At 34.0% G+C, this 23,765-nt stretch overlaps 1 protein-coding gene across 1 annotated transcript in view; it reads left to right on the forward strand.

Moving 5' to 3' along the window:
• Positions 1 to 23,765, forward strand: part of LOC117342226 — a 49,294-nt gene that overhangs the window by 17,299 nt on the left and 8,230 nt on the right. Inside the window, exons 24-64 of the mRNA XM_033904282.1 lie at positions 506 to 667; positions 1,088 to 1,249; positions 1,677 to 1,838; positions 2,326 to 2,490; positions 2,635 to 2,796; positions 3,283 to 3,444; positions 3,752 to 3,907; positions 4,207 to 4,368; positions 5,623 to 5,784; positions 7,071 to 7,232; positions 7,620 to 7,781; positions 8,147 to 8,308; positions 8,747 to 8,908; positions 9,453 to 9,614; positions 9,865 to 10,026; positions 10,231 to 10,392; positions 10,725 to 10,886; positions 11,157 to 11,318; positions 11,704 to 11,865; positions 12,240 to 12,401; positions 12,784 to 12,942; positions 13,339 to 13,497; positions 14,000 to 14,161; positions 14,446 to 14,607; positions 14,879 to 15,040; positions 15,471 to 15,632; positions 15,962 to 16,123; positions 16,375 to 16,536; positions 17,059 to 17,220; positions 17,313 to 17,474; positions 18,024 to 18,185; positions 18,702 to 18,863; positions 19,302 to 19,460; positions 19,850 to 20,011; positions 20,545 to 20,706; positions 21,180 to 21,338; positions 21,735 to 21,893; positions 22,122 to 22,283; positions 22,508 to 22,669; positions 23,064 to 23,225; positions 23,425 to 23,586. Of these exons, the coding sequence (XP_033760173.1) occupies positions 506 to 667; positions 1,088 to 1,249; positions 1,677 to 1,838; positions 2,326 to 2,490; positions 2,635 to 2,796; positions 3,283 to 3,444; positions 3,752 to 3,907; positions 4,207 to 4,368; positions 5,623 to 5,784; positions 7,071 to 7,232; positions 7,620 to 7,781; positions 8,147 to 8,308; positions 8,747 to 8,908; positions 9,453 to 9,614; positions 9,865 to 10,026; positions 10,231 to 10,392; positions 10,725 to 10,886; positions 11,157 to 11,318; positions 11,704 to 11,865; positions 12,240 to 12,401; positions 12,784 to 12,942; positions 13,339 to 13,497; positions 14,000 to 14,161; positions 14,446 to 14,607; positions 14,879 to 15,040; positions 15,471 to 15,632; positions 15,962 to 16,123; positions 16,375 to 16,536; positions 17,059 to 17,220; positions 17,313 to 17,474; positions 18,024 to 18,185; positions 18,702 to 18,863; positions 19,302 to 19,460; positions 19,850 to 20,011; positions 20,545 to 20,706; positions 21,180 to 21,338; positions 21,735 to 21,893; positions 22,122 to 22,283; positions 22,508 to 22,669; positions 23,064 to 23,225; positions 23,425 to 23,586 (6,624 nt within the window). The remainder of the gene's footprint in view (positions 1 to 505; positions 668 to 1,087; positions 1,250 to 1,676; positions 1,839 to 2,325; positions 2,491 to 2,634; positions 2,797 to 3,282; positions 3,445 to 3,751; positions 3,908 to 4,206; positions 4,369 to 5,622; positions 5,785 to 7,070; positions 7,233 to 7,619; positions 7,782 to 8,146; positions 8,309 to 8,746; positions 8,909 to 9,452; positions 9,615 to 9,864; positions 10,027 to 10,230; positions 10,393 to 10,724; positions 10,887 to 11,156; positions 11,319 to 11,703; positions 11,866 to 12,239; positions 12,402 to 12,783; positions 12,943 to 13,338; positions 13,498 to 13,999; positions 14,162 to 14,445; positions 14,608 to 14,878; positions 15,041 to 15,470; positions 15,633 to 15,961; positions 16,124 to 16,374; positions 16,537 to 17,058; positions 17,221 to 17,312; positions 17,475 to 18,023; positions 18,186 to 18,701; positions 18,864 to 19,301; positions 19,461 to 19,849; positions 20,012 to 20,544; positions 20,707 to 21,179; positions 21,339 to 21,734; positions 21,894 to 22,121; positions 22,284 to 22,507; positions 22,670 to 23,063; positions 23,226 to 23,424; positions 23,587 to 23,765) is intronic.

The raw sequence follows: 23,765 nt of genomic DNA on the forward strand, positions 1-23,765 counted from the left end.
CTACTTACTAATGAAGTACTTACTAATTTAATATTGTTTGTATGTTGGTATTGTACGACTAACGGTAAGTGGGTAATGAATATCATAAATAAATCAAAATGTCTTTAAAAAATGGTTATGATAACTCGTTTTGTAGACATTCATAGAATTGCTTCTTCACAGTTATTGTAATATTTAATTAGTATTAGTATTATTTACGTATCTAATTGAATTTAACAAATTCCCAGGCGCTATGTATCGTTTTAGATAACCCCTCTTATACACGTTCAAACTTCGTCAGAGTTATTGCGATACTTTTGTATTTAATCAAATTAAATTAACAAATATAGATGCACACCTTACATTAAATGACAATATGTACGATTGAGTTGACAATGGAGAAACGCGAGCTGTAATCGAAATGTAAACAAAAAATAGACTGATCATGTATGTAAGAACTAATATAATCAGCCTAGGATTTTCTGTGGGAAGGTGATCATTCTACAATGTTCTATGAATTAAACAGGACCAAATTACGGTGATGAATGTGACTCCAGCTTCCCTGATAGCTGCTCCGTCAACACACAACTGTCTTGCCTGTCGGTGGAGAATGGAAACGGAACAGTTTGTCAGTGCCGGGACGAAAATTCTACCTACTGGGACGAATCAGTACGACAGTGTAGACAAAGTGAGTTATGTGACGAAATATTCATTGATCCCTGTAGACTAAAGGTGCAGTCTTCAATCGAAGTTACTCCATTAGTATGCTATATCGTTGGTGTCATATTGTATTGAGAAAGGCAGAGCAAACGCTATCGTAATTCTAACTCAAAATCGATACTGCGTGGATAAAAAATATTAGCAAAATATTGATTAATACACCATATGACCAGGTGTTCTGGAAGGTTAAGCGTCTTATATTTCATCGACGACACCCCCATACAAAACTAGGTCACGACGACACCCGTCATACAAAACTAGGTCACGACGACACGCGCCATACCATCCAGATCAAGTCATATCCTCAATACCGCAATATGAATCCATGTGTCCAAACATATAACGAAGAGTTTGAAAATATATAAATAAGTTATGTCCTTTTTTATAGGACCCGAGTATGCAGGCACATGTGACCCACAGATTACGAAAAGCTGCATCCACAAATCACATCTGAAATGTGTTACACTGAAAGGAACAAACACGTCGATATGTCAATGCGCAGAGGAACTTGTGTCTTACTGGGACCCAGCCACTACTGAATGTGTTGAAAGTAAGTCTGAGATAGAAAGGAACATCAGGAAGAAACATACTAATATTGACATATGTTCTTTAACTGAACAATATCCAGCGTGACTAATTACAATTTATTGAAGTGTGATAAAATGTATTTGACCGAAATAAAAAAAAAATGAATAGGCTTACAAAGTTAAAAATTATGTAAGTTATTAATTAAGCGGATAGGCTAACAGTATGTCAGGATGTTAACAGTATGGCATGTGTGAATTGATAAGCAACAAGCTTTACACTGATGTCAGTATATTGCCTTTTAGATATTTCCGTAGACTGATATGTGTCGTTTGTCACATGCATTACTTACATTAAATAGTTTGAATGTTAATTTCTTTAAACTATTCGTTTTAAATTCACATTCCGTCAAGATATACCTGTAGAGATTTTTACTTTGTGTTTTCCTCTAGGACCAGGATATGGCCGGTCATGTACTGGGAAATACCTAGATAGCTGTCAGTTTAATTCTCAACAGAGATGTTTACCTTCTGGTCCACTCGGTAACTACACGTGTCAATGCGAGGATGAAAACACAACATATTGGGATCACACCACCTCAAACTGCCAGAACAGTACGTGCATACTGAACAAGCCGGAAGTTAATATACAAAGGATAGAGAGTTTTATAATTAGTTGTAATGTATGCAAAATTAATATATAAGAACAGTCTATCTATTTCAGTATATGATTACAATACTCTATGATTGAACATTTCACCATGTATACATGACACCCTAGCGAAGTATCTCTCAACATGTGTCCAATACGAACCAATGTCATATGATTACATGAATGAGCATGTTTTATACATATGAAATTTATAACGGGACCAACTTACTTTGAGGAATGTGACATATTTGAGGAATGTCGTTCATATCATGTTAATCTATAAAAAATGATTAGTTCGTCGAAAAGTGAGTATTCGAGTACGAATACGGGTTTAAAAAAAACAGTTTGACTCTATAATCTTTGTTTGTCGTTGAAACATTGCGATAATAACAAAATATATGTATATGTTGTTGTTATATTAAAGTATATATCGGAAACCTTATCAAACAGGGCCGACCTACGGAGCGGGGTGTGATCCTCTATTCCCGGAGAGCTGTGTACATAACTCTGACCTCTCTTGTGTGACGGCACCTCACAACGGAAACACCTCAGTATGTCAGTGTTCTGATGAGGCTACAACCTACTGGGACTCAGAACAAACAAGATGCTTAAATCGTAAGTATCATAATAATATGTATACCTACAATTCATCAATGTTTACGTCATGCAATCTAATACCATTTGTTTTTCGTATCTTTTAACCATATGAGAAAATACAGCAACATGATATCAAACCAATCACCGGATATTTTAACCTAGGTCCCCACTATGGATCCCTGTGTAACTCCGACTTTCCGGGAAGTTGTATGCATAAGACTTTCCTAACGTGTACATCAAACAGAACAACTGGGAACTCAACATGCCAGTGTGATAGTGAGGAAGCCACGTACTGGAACTTAGTCAGCCTGGACTGTAAAACGAGTGGGTATCTCATTTGTTACTGTGTTTAGAGCATTTGATATTTTGTCATTTTTAATTCCTATTCGGTTTTCACATCAACAAGTTCTCAATTCCTTTCATGTCCGAGTCCCGTTTTATGGTTTTGCTTTGTGTGTCTCCTTTTGCTTTTGGCATATTCGGTTGTGTATACTTTGAGTATTTAGAAGGTCTACCGTACAAATGTGTACACTCAACTAATGATATTTTAAGCATTGGAGTTTGTTTGTTAAAAACGATTTTTTTTCAATATACACAAAAGGTAGTGATGCATAATTCAGCAATGGAAAAACTGACAAAGAAATGAAACAAATAACAGACAATTATAATTGTAATACAAAATGGTTGTTGTAGATTTTATTTCGTGGCAGTTTTGGAAAACATCATGTCAGACTAAACACTAAAATACAGTCGCGTCACGAACTGTTACATAAGAAGCAATTGATGGTTTAACGTAAGCTGTTTTTTCAGGACCACAATATAGAGAAATTTGTGACAAAGAGCACGTGGACAGCTGTCAATTCAGCGACGATTTGAGGTGTTTACCATCGGAATCATCAGACAATTTTACCTGTCGCTGTCCAGACATTGAGTTATTGTACTGGGATAATGAACGGCAACAATGCAAAACACGTAAGATGTTTACAAAAACGATATATAACCACAACAATGTTTTGATATCTACTTTAGTTTCAAACAGATAATGTAGAGCGGTAAGGAAATATGTAGAATTATAAATTATAGTTTAATGAATATTCATATATTACAGCAATCTATAACATTGGACCTTGATGCAAAAAAATATCTGAAGTCTTTTAATTATTGAAATTAAAACGAATAACAAAATCAAAAAGTGTTTTACAAACCTGTTTCCTAAATTAATGCAAAAATTTGATTGAACAAATCGGATTCGATACTATGACTGTTGTGATTTTCACAGGACCAGAATATGGTGGGGAGTGTGACATGGGTTTCCCAGATAGCTGCAAACATAAAGCCGAACTTAAGTGTGTCTTATATCAAAATCGATCACTTTGTCAATGCCAGAATGAAAGCGACACGTTTTGGAATCCAGGAACAACAACGTGTGATCAGAGTATGGATTACATCAACTGCTTTATTGCCTTTTGTTGTAGTTTGAATACTATTAATAATTCAATAAACGTACAAAGTGGTTCTTGTATCTTGTCATATTAATTGACAATCGATTCTAATATCATGAAAAACAACGAATGACAATTTAATGATATATTCAAGATACACTGAAATATAGAATGATTAATTCACCGTTTTCAATATCGTTCTCTATGCATACAAGTGCATTTTAATAGGTTTAATCTAAACTAATGGTGTTCTTTTGTAATTAAAATTTAATTTAGATATTTTCTTTAAAAGGACCTAGCTACGGCCAAAACTGTCTACCATATTATAGAGAGAGCTGCAGGTATGGTGACCAACTAAAATGTTTACCATCCGGGTCTTTTGGTAACTATAGTTGCCAATGTGAGAGTGAAAACGTCACCTATTGGGATACAGAACTGACACAATGCAAAGACAGTAAGTGATGTGGCTAATGTTTTATTTGACAACTTACGTACACATTTTATGTGAATATATCTAGTGATATATTTAAAGATGAATTCAAATAAATTAACATATTGTATTGCTGACTTTTTTAATGCAAATTGGTTAACTAACAAAGATCGGAAAACCGGATGTTTTATGCTTATATTTCATTGTTGACTAAACTTGGCATCTTAAAGTGTCCAGACGTTGTTAACTAAGCTTGTCTTAACATGTCCAGAACTGATCAAATTAACTTTTCATCTCAACTTTTCCATTTAACTCTCAACTAATTCAATAACAATTTGTCCAATTCATTAAACAATCATTTGTATACTGTATTGTGATGCAGCGTGTTCATACTGATTTCCGTGTTAATGTAGTGTGTTCAGTGTAAACAGCGTGTAAGGTAGCAATGCATGTCGCATGATATTTAAACTCCATTATTTCATGATCAAATCATATATGAAGCTTTGCATGGTCAGTGAGCAGATATATATTTGTATTAATGTTGTACAATATAAGTACATAGATCAGTTCAAAAAGTTATAACAAAGAGAAAAAAATATATGTGAGTGTTTTCCAATGGAAGTTCTTTCGGTCACAGGTTTAGAGGTGATATATGTTGTGAAATTAAATTCAAATTTTCAAACTTAAATGTTTTCAATGAAAGTTTTCAATGACAATAAAATGTATCGTAAAATAAACTATGATCACTAATAGGGAGACCAGTATTGTTAGTGTTTGAACGAAATTGTAGGCGTATTCGCATTCTCAGTAATTTCAAATAATAAAAACCGACATAACATATATATTATCATATCATTTAGTATTAGCGCTCGCGTTTTAACGAATATGCATTATTCTGTTCAACAAGATAGTTTTACCTGTTTATTTAGCATACTTGTTGCATGTTTCAGTGCACTGTTTCTACAGCTTTCACCCTAAACTGTTATCTTACACGCTGAATATATAACAAACAGATCACGGTTAGTCATGCCATCAAGTTATTGTTATATTCATACATCTTTTTTACAGGGCGGAATCCGGATACTAAAATTAATGCTAATCCTAACACGAGACGATCTGACATGAGGGACGACTTCGATATACACGTGTCACGTGATGCTGCTCTTGCACAATCCAAAATGCTTGCACAATATGTTATACACACGCTAATTAGATGTAATCTTGCACAATTTGTATTTTCTATAGAGCCATAAGTGATATGAATCCGATTAATTTCAGGACCAGAATATGGTGAGAGCTGCGATAGTAACATTCCGGATAGTTGTAATCACAATTCGTATTTAACGTGCCGTTTCATGGTAGAGACAAATACATCAACATGCCAATGTACGGACGAATTCATATCCTTCTGGTACGGTACCACAAATGAATGCAAACAAAGTAAGTATTCTTATTTGTAATATATTTAAAACATATTTATTTATTACATATAGCAGACTGGTTAATCCGTTAGAGGTTATCTAAGAACACTGACATGATGCCAATAATATGCAAATATCTTACATCATTTTTATCATGCATTGCAGAAATATTGCTGTAAAAGTGTCTAATGGAATATTTGTAGACATATGTATTTAATGAAATATATAATATTTATTGTGGGCACCAAGTTTTATAAAAACAATCACGAGGAGAAACGATATATATGACTTAAATACAGTTCAATAACACATACAAAAAAGAACGAATCAATCATTTAGTAAATTTGTATGCATATCGATGAAATAAGCAGGTGTGTGTTGTCTTTATATATATAAATGTCTCACGATCTGACACAATGTTATTAATGATATGTTTATATAACGTTTTGTACTGTACTGGTAGAATGTTTATGCAACCATATATAGGAAATATAGGTTCCCTAACGAGTAGTGATTGTTTATCGTGTTCATCTATCTCTTGTTAGGTAATTTTCGAATTGAAAAGGCACGAGCTTTAATTCTCCCAACGTAGCAACTATATTCTGTGATCGTATCAATCATTAGTAAATTTGTATGCTTATTGATGAAATGAGTAGGTGTGTGATGCCTTTAAACATATCACTGTAAAGATTTATTATCTGACACATAGCTATTAATCACATGTTTAAATAACTTTTTGTAGTTATATGTTACAGTGTTTATGCAAAAATATACAGGAAATGAAAATAAATCATTTTAACTACATCTACCATTCAAAGAGAATAATTAATTTAAGGTCCGTCTGGCTGAGTGTGTAGCGATCAAATTAAATAATCACAAGGTTTTTATTAGAACATTTCTAATTTGACAGGAAGAACATACAGCTTTTTTCGTTTATTATCAAATGATATAATCAAAAGGGTAGTGAAAAACACGATCAAACAATTCATAACATAAGTTATTCATCATGATCATACGGTAGTTATATCTATATTTTATCGATACCCTTTTGTCATTTAGATTAACCGATGTGTAAATTTCAATATAAGACTGATGTAACAATCATTAATACCACACAGTTATATTTTCATTATTATTATTACTAAAGATAGTGACTTCTGAATAATAAGTATCTCAATACAGTATTTATTTATTTATTTGGGTTTATAAAGCTAAACTCCTTATTCCTATGTATGTTTTCCCATACTCTCTTGTCCATTGTTTTGTATTTAGTATTAATTTGTCACATCAATTACCTTAATATAGGACCTGTATATGGCGGAACCTGTGATATCAATTTTCCAAACAGCTGTGAGCACAAAGACCAACTGGAATGTATATTTTCGACATCAACAAATCAATCCGTGTGTCAGTGTTTCAACGAAAGCCAATCGTTCTGGAATACGGAATTAACGCAATGTTTGAAAAGTATGTATCGTCAATCAAATTACTCATCAGGTGTTAAGGTATTTTGATTTTTCAGTGTCATTTCTAGCATACAAAAAATAAGGTGGGTTCACTAAATACCGTATGTGTACTTATGTTGACGTACTTAACTTCGTATGATCGATGTTAACAGATCAGACTCGCGGTGATTTGTCACATTATTGCTACTCATAATAGAAAAGAATAATAGAAAACAACTTGTTTTTACGGCACGAAAAGTACTCGCCACAGCATATAACACAATAACTTAAATTAGCAATATAGAAATAAGTAATGCTTTTTGTGCGAAAATAGCCTAACTAAGATACCTTTTTGAATTATGTTTTTTACACAACAAATTGTATAAAAATAAATGTATGACCTATACAGGGCCAGGGTATGGTGAACCATGTGACAGTACACATGTAGAGAGCTGTTCCTACAATGCAGAACTTGCCTGCCTATACGACCCTTATACTGACACACATATCTGTCAGTGCATGAATGAAAATTCAACCTACTGGGATCCTTCGAATTCTGACTGTAAAGCAAGTACGTAGACTAATGTAATCCTAACATATTTACCTGAATCTATCTATGCTAGACTATCTACATTTATAAAGTGATTGTTATGAAGAAGAGCTGATGACGTATTCACGGCATTGATTGGGTAATACGTATCTTTAAGTAAAAATTGATAAAGTTAATGTTAAATCATTTCACTACACTATTATTGATATAGATTGGAGCCGAAAATGCATACACAATGTATCGTGACCACATACCTATATATTAATCAATAAAAAAGAATCGAAGGTTCATTTTATATAGTTTTTTCCTACACAAGAATACCACATATACATATATAGTGTCTATCAATGATGTTGTGTGTCTTATGTCTATCCTCTTACTCTCAGGGCCAGAATTTGAAGGCGAGTGTGATATTGGCTTTCCAAATAGCTGCAAACACAATGACCACTTGCAGTGTTTACTATCCGAAACAACTGGAAAGCCTACATGTCGCTGTCGGGACGTTGACATTCTATACTGGGATCCTCAATTAACAATATGTGAAACACGTAAGTACGAAGTGAATTAAGTGAATTCATTGAGCCCAATTAGTATCACGAGTAGGGATTACTGTGTACTCGATTAATGACTTCAGTGTGTACTCGACTAATATGAATTCCCCATGATATAAGAAGACTAATAAAACAGATCAGACAGTCGTCTAGCCTACAGACTGTTTTTAATCCGGAGGCTAAGCAAAGATTATTTGATGATAATATAGCTTTCTAGAAAATTGCGATCTCTTTAATGTAAATTTAAAATGATTTATTTAGTAATATGTTTAATCGTTTCTAAAAGCAAGATATTCATTGCAAAAAAATGCCACTGCCAATGTACATGTCTGATCTCTGATAAAATTAGGACGGAAATCCAATGAAATCACCAGTAACTGGGAAAAAACGTCCTAAATAATCTTTACATAAAAGTCTAAATATGTATTCATACAGGACCTCAATATGGTGAACAATGTATACCGGAAATAGCAGGAAGCTGCATTTACAACGACCAACTGAGGTGTGTACAGAATGGAACATCATCTGAATATGTATGTCGCTGTAACGATGAAACAAACCAGTATTGGGACACCGAAGAGCTTAGCTGTAAAAGACGTACGTACTGTATATTACTATAATTGTGTCTTCGGCAAATATGGATTAACATTACATTTCTTTTAGTTTTTCACATTTTTGGTCCCTTGCATCACTGACAAGTCCTAAAAGTACAAATTAGTTCTAAATGTATACGATGTGTTTAGCATGAAGGAAGAGTCCTAGATGAACAAACTAACTGTATGATGTCCTAAGCATCACAAAAGAGTCCTAGAAGGACGGTTTTGATGTTAGAAAAACAATCAAGCGTTGACGTTAAATAAAATTAAGTGACCATAGCTCATTCATTCATGGAATACAACAAAATGGGTTTGCAATCAATGTTAATCACTTTATCAGAGTACGTGCTAGGTTTAAGGAGTTAGTGTTAGGTCTAGGGTAACATTGAAACACAAACAGTACAATGAGCAATTGTAACAATGATGCCAACACCCGTGGAAACATAACAGAAATACAGCAATATTACTAATGATACATTGCTAGCCCGTTTACCGTCCACTTGTTGTCGTTGAGTTGATTTCATAATATTTCCTACAACATTCAGGGCCAGATAACAATGGTGTTTGTGATGCCGCCTTCCCCATGAGCTGTTTACATAATGACCATCTTAAATGTCTCGTGGATGTCAGCACTAATCAATACTCCTGTCGCTGTGAAAATGAGGACGGATTTTACTGGGATAGCAACACGAATATGTGTAAACCAAGTAAGACGTTGGATTATGTTACTCAGTACACATGAGTTTTTGCTACAATTTACTATAAAAGGATTATTTTGATATCCAAAATTTACTTATCACTGTATATAATTATCTTATACACATGTGGATCTCATGTTCTACACGACTTTGATAAAAATTAGGAAGGTTACATGTAGTTCATTCATCTTCTTTGTTTAACATTTGTTTTGATCAATTCTGATGATCTTATCATTTCTGAACTTAATTCGTTTTGCAGGGTCAAGCTATGGCGATGATTGTAATCCGAACATGCCGAGCAACTGTATGGGATACATTGGCGTGGAGTGCCTTCCATCGACATCCCTTACTAATTACTCGTGTATTTGTAATGATGAAGCTAATATGTTCTGGGATTCAAATGCCTTTGAATGTAAAAGAAGTAAGTGAAGAATCATATGTTTAAATATCAGTCTTTCTCGGTACCATTCCAAACATAAAAGATTTTTTACATAAAAAGCGAAGTCATATTATAAAAAAAAGAGGATCGGTTTTGTTTAGTCTGTTATTCTGCTAAATTTCGTACTTTAGCTTAACTGTATAACTTGTACGTCTTGTTTACCCGTTCAATACGATGTTTATCTAGGACCTGAGTTCGGATCGGAGTGTCAGCCAGAGTTCCCCGATAGCTGTTTGAGTAATACCGAACTAAAGTGTCTAATGGACAATGTCATTGGAAAACCTATATGTAGGTGCACCGTGCAGGACAACCAATTCTGGGACGGGGCTGTTCGTCAATGTAAATTAAGTAAGTACATAAAAAACAAACTGTTTTAATGCTGTATTCGCTTGCAGTGTCCATTGTCCACAAACAAATTGAATCTACTTTGTTTTTATACTAAGTAATACTACATTGTATCGTAGATTATATATCATAAATCGTCTTAGATATAAATATCAAACTAGGATTTCCAATGTGACTATTTAGGAGGATGCACTTAGACTCAACATAGGGTATAAATAATTACAAAATAGTTACACTGGTATAATTAATTGCATACTTAAGAGTATAATAGTTGGACTTATCTACTAATTGCAGGGATTAAATACCTTCTTACTGACAACCATTTACATTTGTAGGACCAGATCACGATAGTGCATGTCAACCCGAGCTGCCGGATAGCTGTAAACACAATGAACATCTTAAATGCTTAGATAATGGAAATGGTAAAAATGCTTCCTGCCGCTGTCCGAACGAGAGCCAGCTATACTGGGACTCATCAACTTTCCAGTGTAGGCCAAGTAGGTGTACTGGTTACAGGCAGTTGTGTTTATATCCATGTACCTTGATAAAATAAGTCTAAAACAATTGTATTGGTTGTTTCTCAAGAAATATCAAATGTGTTTATCTGTAAAAATAATATGTAGATTATTAATTTCTTGATGTTAGATTGTTGATATATATGTGTGTATATATAAACGTATGTAAATGCAACCCTTACTTGTGGTGTTTTATTTTTTTTAATTATCTTAATATATGTATGGCATCACATCTAAATAATTTATTACTAGGATCTGGATATGAGCAGTCGTGTAATCCGAATCTGCCTAACAGCTGTAAAAGACAGGCATTATTGAAATGTCTACAAGTAGGGTCATCGAAGGAGTATTCCTGCAGGTGTGAAGATGAAAATATACTATTTTGGGATTCGTATGACACGATCTGCAAAGAAAGTAAGGATTTTTTAGTATATCTCTGATTATAAAAATAATACAGTGTATAACATTATATGCAGGATTATTAATTTCCAGTAAAGTTCTGTTATATCATGGTTGGATTGTGGTATATTTTGTCTTTGAACTGTTAAGATAAAACCTTAATATGTGTGTAGGATTGGAAGTTTTACTCATAACAGATGCATTATTCACTTAAAGTATATGACGGACCATTTTCGGTCATAAAATTTCCGTGAAGTTATTATTCCATTGCAAATAACACAAAACCAACTCCTTGACAGAATTTGGAGTTTATAGCAGGAATTATATGCAGTAAAATTACTTTTTTTCTTTGATAGTTGTTAGTAAGTGTTTTTCCTATATCCATATTTATGCTAAATAGGACCGAAGTATGGAGTCACGTGTGATTCTGGTTTCCCGGGAAGTTGTCAGCCAAAGGCGGAACTCCTATGTGTAACTGGGAGTACAGGTGCTGGTTATAGATGTGAATGTGCTGACGAGAGGACCACGTTTTGGGATCCGGCGGTGTTCCAATGTAAATCAAGTGAGTAACAGCTATCACTACGGACGTGACCGATATAGCTCAAAAGTTATACTCGCAATCACAAAGTCGAAAACAAAGTAACACAGAGAATCTTCTGTGTCATGGATACCTTATATAGCCATGGCGCACATACATACCTAATATTTAATTAGTATTTTACATTGTCATTCAACAGATTATTCCAATTTGTTTACGTTCAAACAATATAACCTTGGTTATAGTAATGTATAAAAAAAAAACGTGTTTTATGGACCATGTTCAGATGTAATTATATTTCATTGTTTTCAAAGCTAATTACAATATTTATCTTGAATTTGAAAGTTCAAAAATCGTCCAGGGAATTAAACTCTGTTTTAATTGTTCCTGTGTTATAGGGCCAAAATACGGACAGACATGTGACGCTAATTATGTCGAGAGCTGTAAACATAACAAACATTTAGTTTGTATACAATCTGATAAAAATGGAAGCTACTCCTGTCTGTGCAAGGACGAGTATAACTATTTCTGGGACGTAGCTGAATCTGCATGTAAATCACGTGAGTATCGATGTTTTTTTATTATGGTAAAGCAGTATTCTTTGGAGTTCATACATGGAAATACATTAAAACTGATAAATAAATGTGGATTTAGGAGAGATAATAATAATTATCATAAGTTAATTAGTCTACAAATACGCTTGAAATTGATTGACGAATTACATCCTCACTATGTGCAATAGACATTAGAATTGAAAGGTTCGATATCACGGATTAGGATACAAATAGAAGCCCACAGAATGTCAAACATATATGTTCAATATCCACAAGCCCAGTAGATGAGGGCGTACGACGTTTCGGTCCCAGGATGAATCAGAATTTTTTTTTCGTTCTTATTTTGAAAACAAAACTATATACAAATTTTAATCTGGAATCCTTTCAGGACCATCTTACGGAGCACAGTGTCAACCTGGTATGCCTGAAAGCTGCATGCACAATAGTCAGCTTGCTTGTATCCAAACGCAATCAGGCAACTACAGTTGTCAGTGTAAAGACGAAGGCGACACCTACTGGGATGATACCAAACAAACATGTCTTTCAAGTAAGCATGGGAGAAAACTCGATGTTAATCCATTTTAAGAGCAATGATTTTGTATGATTTAGTGTGTAAATCATTTATTTCGACACATCTGAATAATTTATTTAATTTATTGCCATAAGCCATTATAGGAGTTATTTCCCTTTCAGCGTCATTTCTTAATGTTGTATGAAATGTTATTGTTTTAAAATTATTTTGATAAAAATACGTTTTGTGGTTTCATTTTTATACGGGTCTCAGCGATGAGGTAGAATGCGGCTGTTCTTTTCCGAAATTATCTGGTCTTATTGTTCTCATTGTATATCTGCAGGAGTCTCAATGTAAATCTACATGAACTAGTTTGGGTTTCGATTATGGTTACGTTTTGATGTCGGTTTTCTTTGTTTTACGTTTTTATAGGACCGCGTTACGGCGAACCATGTGATGCTAAATTTATAGACAGTTGTGCGTTCAATTCCGATCTGCAATGTACCCAGACAATCAATGGAGATCAGATTTGCATGTGTGCAGATGAGAATATCACATTCTGGGATCCAGCATCGTCACAATGCAAACAAAGTAAGAAATAGACCAATGTCAAAAATTTATTCTTAATTCCTCCCTTTTGCATATGAATATGAATATGTTTGAGGTATATATGAGATGTATGTATCATTTTTAGTCAAAAAGAAAATTCAACAGTCTTACCATTTCGGACGATACATGTATCTGTCATCTTAAAAATACAGTTCTCCATTGAAACAGTAATAGTCCTAGCATGCTTATATTACACCTGTATGTTTTGGAAGGACAGTCAGTGACTTAAGATTTTTCCTACTTTCAATAAGTTTGAACTCATCTCAACTTCCGCCAAAGCGTATGTGTATTTGTTTGACCTTTAAAATCTAAAACGATATCAAAGATATTCTTTTACTAAAAGTATTTAAAAAATCATGATAAAGGAAGTTTAGATAAAATTCCTTTTTGACTGAATTTCAAATAAATCTGGTTTCGGTTAAATTTGCCGTTGCCGTCTAGATAATTATTGATGTTGATGTTCTGTCACGTGTCTGTCACTCAGGACCGCATTATGGATCTTCGTGCCAGAGTGATCATCCTGAAAGCTGTCTTTTCAATGAGCAACTTCAGTGTTTGCCTCTAGAAAATGAAAACAAATCCACTTGTCGATGTGAAAATGAGACAGCATTCTACTGGGACCACACTTCAACTGAATGTAAACCACGTGCGTATCTATCTGTAACTGTTGCGTGTTAACGCACAAGGTTTATTTCATCAAAATATCCTCTTTAGCGTTAATTTTCTCCTAGTCTGAAGAGGCTATATCATCTGTCTCTAACTAGTTTAAAATAATCATTATTATTGTTATTATAAAATTTGATAATTGCAACTATGTCTTTCTTGATAACTACTACTATGAGATCACGTTTAACTTTCAGACCATTTTCTTCACTTCATTACGGTTGTCTTTAAGTAATAATTATTTATTCGTGTACTGTTCTTTAATAGGACTTCAGTACGGCTCCGGCTGCAATCCAGATCTTCTGAATAGTTGTGAGCACAAGTCGGATCTTAAATGCTTACCATTAGGTAATACTAGCCGCTACACGTGCCAGTGCGCGGACGAAGACCTGACCTTTTGGGACGATGACACACTTCACTGTTCCACTAGTAAGTCCTTCAGATTGTTGCCAGTTCCATCAGCGAAATACAATGTTATACAGAGATGTGTGTCATATCAGACCTTTTTTGGAGAGTAAAAGTAATTTGCAACATATTACATATATCAAACTAAGACATGCAATAAAAAAAATCATTTCTCCTGATAAAATATGATTGACCTCTTATTGCAATAAAAAAAATCTCATGAGTAAATAGGGACGTGAGCTTGCCCTCTGCTGCACTCTATAAACAAGGATTGAATATACTGCTTCAATTACAGGACCAAAGTATGGTGACGCGTGCGATTCCGGTCATGCTGGCAGCTGCAGGCACAATACAGAGTTGAGATGTCTGCCTTCATCTAATTCCAAAAATTATACATGCCAATGTAAAAATGAAAATGATACTTTCTGGAATAAACAGACTACGTCGTGCCTTTCAAGTAAGTATTTTCGTAACCTTATATTTATTGACATGATTATACATATTCATTGAGAAACAATAATCACAATTTGGTATGGGAGTTAAAAGCAAAGTTTTAAAGTGACAACTTATATAATCCCAGTCACTGTCAATGGGGCCTCTGATTACCTAAATCACATTATACCGTGCATCTTATTGAGAGATCATATCGTATCTTATCTTATTATGCATGGTGTCATTAATTCCAAATATTAATTTAAACGTGTTACCTCAGGGGGCTTATCTTTGATATTATAAAAAAAAATCTAAAATATTCAACATCTTAGCTTTCGGCTTTGACGATAGGATTTGATCTCTACATATGTATTAAGAGTACATGATACTTTGCATTTATTTTGTGAGTTTAAACTTAAACGACATAACGAATAATGTATCAATGTATTGACTAGGACCTTTGTATGGGGACCAATGTAACCCAAACTTACCATACAGCTGTGTACACAATACCCATCTGCAATGTGTACTGGATGGAACATCAGGGAACTACTCATGTCAGTGTGTCAACGAGACGGCTACATTCTGGGAATCGACTGTTTCAGAGTGTGCTTCAAGTAAGACGAGAAATAATCTGTTATCGGAGTGGTATTGTCACTTGTGTGTGAGCTATATTTAGTATTTCCTTTTAAAGATCACTCAAAGAATGAAAGAGCCGTATGCTGTAGTTTTATATTTATCATTTGTACTGCCTAATTAATACATAAACATGACTTTGATGTAGTTTTTTTTATTTGTACTGCCTAGTTCATACATAAAAATGGCTATTCATTAACGTATGAGTTTTGGAATCCGTTGAGAAAGATATGATATGACCCCCACTGTCGTTTTTAATAGTTAAACGGATCCATTAGTTATTATGATTTGTATTTCCCTTGCCGTTTAGGACCAGGAAACAGACGAAGCTGTGATTCTAATTTCCCCGAGAGCTGCCAATTTAATACAGAGCAGAAATGTTTATATTCTAATGAAAGTGGACAGTACGTGTGTCAATGTGCTAACGAAGCGTCCACATACTGGCTGGATGGTGACAACAGATGTGAAACTCGTAAGTTTTAAGATGAGTCAATCTTATGTTTAATATATAAATTGTTTTATAGAAACAAACTTTTTTATACAAAGTTCGGCTTTACTTTCTGAAGACACAACATATTTGTTGTATATTCTAAACGATTTACAATAATATTTTACTATTTAAGTAATAAAGTTATAGTTGGTGATGAACATAAGAAGTTTTTCCTATTTGCAGATTTACGTAAAATTCTTATTTGTTATATCAGATTATCTTTTTATTTGTAGGACCTGAATATGGAAAAGAATGTCTCTATGAATACAGCGATAGCTGTCGACATAATAGTTTCCTTACTTGTTTAGTATCCGAAACGACAGGAAAAGCAGAATGTAAATGTATTAACGAAACAGTAACATTCTGGGAATCAACACAAACTGAATGCAAGCCAAGTATGTATACGACGTAGCACTAATGTTATTTCATTATCAAAACTACTAAATTTGAACAACAATTTTCTTCATACATATACTGAAGCTGTTTTTATCAGAAACCAATTATATGTAACCCTAGTAAATACTAGCCGCAATATACCGCTCGGCTACAGAGATCTTCTCTTTAGCTCTATCGGTTGAGCGTAAGACTAGTAAGCCAGAGGTCCCTGGTTCGATCCCTAGCGGAGGCAGTGATTGAAATTTAATTAATCATGCCCTCCGTTATATTGGTGCCCAACGTGGGGCCAATGTAACAGCGCGCATGATTAATTAAATCGAGCGATATATTGCGGCTAGTATTTACCAGGGTTACATACATGACTGGAAATTGAAAATAATATGGATGAGGATATTTCCATTGAATAATAGATTCGCAATGCATTTTATCAATACATTTATGATTTTAAACAGACGTGATATATGCATTAGTTATATTAAACATCATATGTATATATATGTATTAATCAATATCCTGTCCAGGACCAGAATATGGATCGCCATGTCAAGCAGAGTTCCAAGAAAGCTGTAGGCCTCAGACAGAACTTGAATGCTTACTATCAGAGGAGCAGGGCATCAGCGTGTGCCAGTGTAAAAATGAGACCACCACATTCTGGGAATCTTCAAAACTGGAATGTGATATCCGTAAGTTTAATTTTCTTTTACTTTAATATTAAATATTCAGTACATTTCTTGATATTGAAAGAATGAATAACAGTTTTCTTGTATGTATACAGGACCTTCATACGGAAACGAGTGTTTACCAGAATTTCCGAACAGCTGTGAGCATAAGTCGGAGTTGAAGTGCCTTTATTCAAATCAGTCTCAGAAGTATGTCTGTCAATGTGCAGATGAGGAAACAACGTTTTGGGATCCAACAACTTCAATATGCAAATCCCGTACGTACTGACTTTTACTGCTAGTTTTAGATAGTGAGAGATATGATGTATTTGATACATCGTGCTGTATTTTAGTAGTAATGAGATCAGTATCAACGCCTCCTCATATCAGGTTATACGAAGAAGAGGAAAACAATAGCGCATTGTTTTTGGGCCATTCTATCGACCTCTCGATGATAAGCCTAATTTTAAGAGAGAGTGAAAAATGAAGTTTTCATTTTTAAAGTTTATACAAATTCAATACTGGAGTAAAAATAATAGTTCTTGTATTGTCTGCTAAAGAAGTATAAGGTTTTAAAGATTCAGCTTAAAATAGATATGATAAGGAATAAGGGAAAAAACGCATTGTTTTGCGATGTGTTCGATATAACATCAATTAGTATCAATCTATAACCCTTGTTACATTTCTGTCTGTTAATGCGGTTTTGTCCTGTTTAAGGTTTACGGTTTCCTTCATCTTCAGTTCATCTTTTAATACTTTATCTATCAGTAACAGAAATACCAGCGCTGTAAGTTTAATCATAAATACATGTATATTTACAAATGCAGGGTCACAATATGGTGCCACGTGTGACAAGGACTTTCCGGGGAGCTGCCAACCACAATCTCAGTTGGAATGTCTGAAGTCAGATAGTACAGAGAATTATACTTGCCAATGCCGAAATGAAACCTCAAATTACTGGCATCCTTCTTCTGAGGAATGTAAAACCAGTATGTATAAAGTTTTCTCAAATCTCCTGTACTTTTTTTTTTAACTTTTTAAAACTTTTTTCGAACATAGCTAATATCAGCAGCGTATTTGACTGTCTGTCTCTTCCATCACTTAATACTGTACCGCACTTCCTTAAATCGTTTGTAGTCATGGAATAATACGTTGCTGAATTGAACGGGTACCAAATATGTGGGAAGAGGGGGGGGGGGGGGCGAATTTATAAACAATTGCATTTAAGTGATATCCATTAATGGTCGTAGCTCAGTGTTCCTAGTTCACTATTTCCATTTACAAAAGAAGGGTCCTATTCATTTTTTTGTAATTAGAAACGGAGTACATTTTAAACATGTTATTCCTATCAGATATATACTCTATCATGAAGGATGCATCATTTGAACAACACATGTTTCGATTAATTTTATTTTTACCTGTTTCACAGCTCAAGAAGATTCAAATAAAGAAATATACTTAACAAATATAATTAACCTTTTTATCGTATTCAAAATATTTTTCAGGACCCCAGTATGGCGATCCATGCCTCGGTAACTTAGTGGAAAGCTGTCTTTACAACAATGAATTGAGTTGTCTGTACTCCGAAACATCATCAGAGTATAGATGTCAATGTCACAACGAGACAGCTTCATATTGGAATCCGGCGGAAACAAGATGCGATACAAGTAAACGCTATAGTGATTTTGGGAAATCCTCAATGAGTTTCAACTCAGAAATATTTTGTAGTGTTTTATTTAGGAATCAGTTATCTATCTTATACAAATCGTTGTAGTTGAAAACAATGTTATACGTCAATTACTATATGATCCTTCATGTGAATGAAACCGACAAACAAAATCTTACTTAATCTTATAAATCATTTCACGGCGTGAATATAATCAAAAGGCATAGCGATAGGTTTTTTGAAACGTTCTACGCGAGAAAATAAATTAAACTTGTGATTAAATTCATTGCCTTGAATAAAATCAGAACAATATTCTATTGAATATCATCATCATACTTTAACGTACAATGTAAGAATGTATTTATAGGTACGTCTTCCGTTTTAGTAATGATAACCGGTTGATTATTTTATATTCTAAAAAAAATATCTATATTTGTAGGACATGCTTACGGTTCAGAATGTATCGGAGAATTACCTACGAGTTGCAAGTTCCAAGATGAACTAATGTGTGCGACCACGGAAAACGGAAGTGGAATCTGTCAATGTCGGAACGAAACCAAAACTTTCTGGAATACAGAGATAAACCATTGTACTCCGAGTACGTAAACGCATCAGTAACTACACATACCTGTGTGGTATTTATATTTCCAACAGATCTTAATAGAATACAATTTCAAACTTTTTATATAGTACTTACATGGAGCTCTGCTTATGTTCAAAATTTTAAAATTCGACATTATTTTTTATTTTTTTCTTCTGGAAAAGAATAATGTTGAATGTTTGCTTTTGCTTCGTCAGGAATAAAGCATAAACTGGCAATATGTTCTTAAATAATATGACATGTATTAATAATCACCTATGCTGTACAGAGCTAAATTTCGTTTCCAAGTTTTAGAGATGTATACGTTCTCCTGAATTGGTCAGTTATGCACCATGATAATATGTTGTTGTAGAACGTTATTACATAAACAATTATTATCTTATCAGGACCTCCACATGATGGCCACTGCGACAAATCATTCCCAGATAGTTGTCAACCCGCTAGCCACTTACAGTGTCTCCCAATGGAAGAGGGTGATAACTTCACTTGTCAATGTAGAAACATATCTGTCGACTTCTGGGAAGAGTCAAGTCAGACCTGTATACCACGTGAGTGGAAATGAGAAGTTATAATTAAGATATATGCATAGAAATAAATACAACGATACATCACTGAATTGTTATCTTCCTATGCGTCTCATCCTTGTTTGTGTTTCGCGCTTTTACTTTGCGGTAGTGTGGACCTTATTAGCCAGTATGCATGACACCAATTAAATCACTGGACGCAAATTAAATAACTATGTAACTTCGTTAGCAAATCAAGCGCGAAGAAATGTAAATGATAAAACATTCAAAGATGCAGGTGCGAATGTTTCATCAAATTCGTTGTAAAACAAAAAATAACTAGCATTTGGAATCCCTTATTTTGAACCAATATACAAATACTTCAGTATGCGACTATGGGAATGTCAAATATTATAATACTTTACATCCTTCAATATCATTAAATATTAATAAATTTCTTGTTTTTGATACCTTGTTTGCATTCTGGTTTAGATAAAAAAAAAACTGTTGCAGTTTTCGGGAAATAGATGAATTACTTTATTATATATTATATCATTTATTTTGTGAATATTATTTAGGGCCGTCATACGGCAAGGACTGCGACCCGACATACCTTAACAGTTGCGAACACAACAAAGAACTGACCTGTAGTAAGCACGTGGAATCAGGGCGATATGTGTGTCAATGTGGAAATGAAAATGACATGTTCTGGCACAACATAACATCCACTTGTGATAAACGTAAGTAACGTGTTAAACAATAATGGGGCAAAACATAATCAAAAGTGTGTATGAAATACTATAATAAAAAGTAACAAGCTAAACAATAATTGGGACAAAACATAATTACGAGTGTTAACCAAATAACTGATCGGACATGTCTATCTTTTCATAACGTCAATGTTTGTATATGAATATTTGTTTCCCACTGCGTTCCTGTGACATCTCATATCAATAACGATACATTGATAAACCGGATTTCACCTGGGTTTGCACGGCAGGTGTTATCGTTGAAGCAAGGACACGCCCGACCTCTCGGAACACTTGGTCTTATTCGCGTTGTTTAAGAGTTTAAGGATACCCATGTAAATCTGTGTTCGTTCTCTTTAGATCTAAATTGATTGACTTTGAGTTAGAGTTTCAGGTTTGCTCACATGTTGGTACTATTTGTTGTTTTTTGTACCGTAAATACCGTCATGTATTCCATCTAATAGGGCCATTGTATGGTAACAAATGTTTACCCGAGTTCTCCGAGAGCTGTATTCACAAAGATCAGTTAGTATGTTTACCAGACGATCAAGGAATCTTTACATGTCAATGTATCAACGAAACATCAACATACTGGAGTCCAAACGATGCCTTGTGTGAAGCACGTGAGTAAATCTGTCAAATTTCAATACCTTAAATATAGTTATCAGCCCTAAAATATTATTACTAAAAATCAAGAATTATTAATGGCAAATAAGGGATTCGTGTTCATTTAACCTATTTTTGTTCTACTCTGCTCTTTATGTGTGTGCATTTGTATCTTTTGTTGTCATTCATTGATAAAGAAATTGAAATTAATTGTATATAGTAATATTTCATTTTGTGTTTTGAATGGTAAGGGGAATTGTAAGAGAATTCGGACGATGTTTTATACTTATATGTTGCAATGGATTTGTCTCTCTGTTTTACATTGTTAATACGGACGTTTATATGAATTTGTGGCAATGGATGAGTCACAAATACTCAGCGAGCTTTACCGTATATCATATTATACCTTGCAGGACCTTCGTATGGACAGCAATGCGACAAAAACCTAACAGACAGCTGTTCACACAACTCTCAATTGATATGTGTCGTTAGTGAGGAAGGGGCTGGTAAATGTTTGTGTGAAAACGAGACTGCTGATTACTGGGACAATACAACAAAAACATGTGACAAACGTAAGTTTATATATAGTTAAGTGTCCATGTTCTTTACAAAGAACAAATGGATGTAACATGATAAGAGAAGATGGAACATGGTGTAAAAAAGTTACTAAAACAGAAAAGAAGATGTAATTATGTAATCATTCAAACATTTTTACAAAACAGGAAATAGGTGTATATCTTGGTGTTATACTGAAATAATGTCTTTCTCATAGATGATGATGATGGTGATGATTGTTGCAGGGTATGGATATAACCAACAATGTTTAGAAGGAGAAATCAACAGCTGTGCATTTTCGTCGGAACTTCAATGCTTGATATCGGCCGACGGAACTGGAAATACGTGTCAATGTCAGAATGAAACTTCAACATTCTGGGAGTCAGCTGTGACGAAATGTAAACCAAGTATGTGAATTTCAATTATTTCCATTTTTTATCATATAAACAAGTTTTTCTTTTTCATTGCATTGCTGATACGGGATAATGGAATTGTAATGTTCCCTATTTTGTTTCCGAGATTAACTTATTATTTTATGATAATAACAATAATATTATAATTGATAATATACATAAAATATTTTACAAATGGTAAAAAATACATTTTTATTTACTTCTATTTTTTTCGAAAGGACCAGCCTATGGGGACAATTGTTCCGCATCATACCCAGATAGTTGTCTTTCAAACTCGCAACTAACCTGTTCGTACTCTCAAGAATCTGGAACGTATGTATGTCAATGCTCGAACGAAAACACGACATTTTGGGAACCTTCGATAAAAACCTGTCAAAACCGTGAGTGGAATTATACGTAATGAAGTGTTGTGTCCTCATTGTGTTATGTTGGTATATATCGATATTTATTTTTTTCTTTTTATTGATTTCATTTATTGATTTTTTTAAAAACAAAGATTAAGTGAGGTTAGAACTTGATATGCAGAGGTATACGTTAGAAGGAATGTTAGTTCAAAATAGTACAAGAATGAGGCTAATACGAGATGTTAAGGCACAATTTAAATGTACCTATATCATTTACCAATACTAAAACATTAGTTACTCTCTTATCAAAAGAAACAAAGGAAATAATATGTTGAAGAGTGTAGAAACATGTGATGCCTCTTCATGTCCAAAGACACTGCTCCATCATCTTTGTGCCATTATTTCTGTATTCATTTATAATGTACCCTAGGGCCGAGTTATGGGAACAAGTGTGACGCCAAGTTACCAGACAGTTGCCTGTATAACAGCGATCTAGTGTGTATCGACACTGGAGTTACCGGAAGTCCGATATGTCAGTGTAACAACGAAACATCTACATATTGGGACAGCAGATCTTTACAATGCAAATCAAGTAAGTAAATGGATAATATTAAATATATAAATATGAAATTGAAATACGATAGGATAATATTGTTTTATTCTACGGGGTCTACTTTTTCTCGGGATATGTCTGGAACGGGAGTTACCGTTTCCAATGCAATTTGATATGTCTCGTGCTCGAACTTATAATTAATATCAAACAAGTCAGTAACTTCACATATTATCTGTAGGGCCAACATATGGATCTGGCTGTGATAAAGACGTCCCTGGAAATTGTGAGCACAATGATCAGTTGCGATGTGTTGCAACTGAATCAGGCAAGGGACACATGTGCCAATGCGCAGATGAAAAGAAAACATTCTGGGATCCGATAAATTCCGCTTGTAAAACACGTGAGTACAACTTAACATTATTTATTACTAGTACAAGCTCTTCCAAGATACGTTTCAGAAACTGTTCGGTGGATATACGAATAAAACTAATTGTTTTATTGATATCTAAATAGCAATACCTAACACCAAATGTTGTAGGTATCATTAACGTTAATTAACATACGTTAATACGTACGTTT

The sequence above is a fragment of the Pecten maximus genome, chromosome 14 (assembly GCF_902652985.1).
Source record: "Pecten maximus chromosome 14, xPecMax1.1, whole genome shotgun sequence".
NCBI classification, from domain to species: domain Eukaryota; kingdom Metazoa; phylum Mollusca; class Bivalvia; order Pectinida; family Pectinidae; genus Pecten; species Pecten maximus.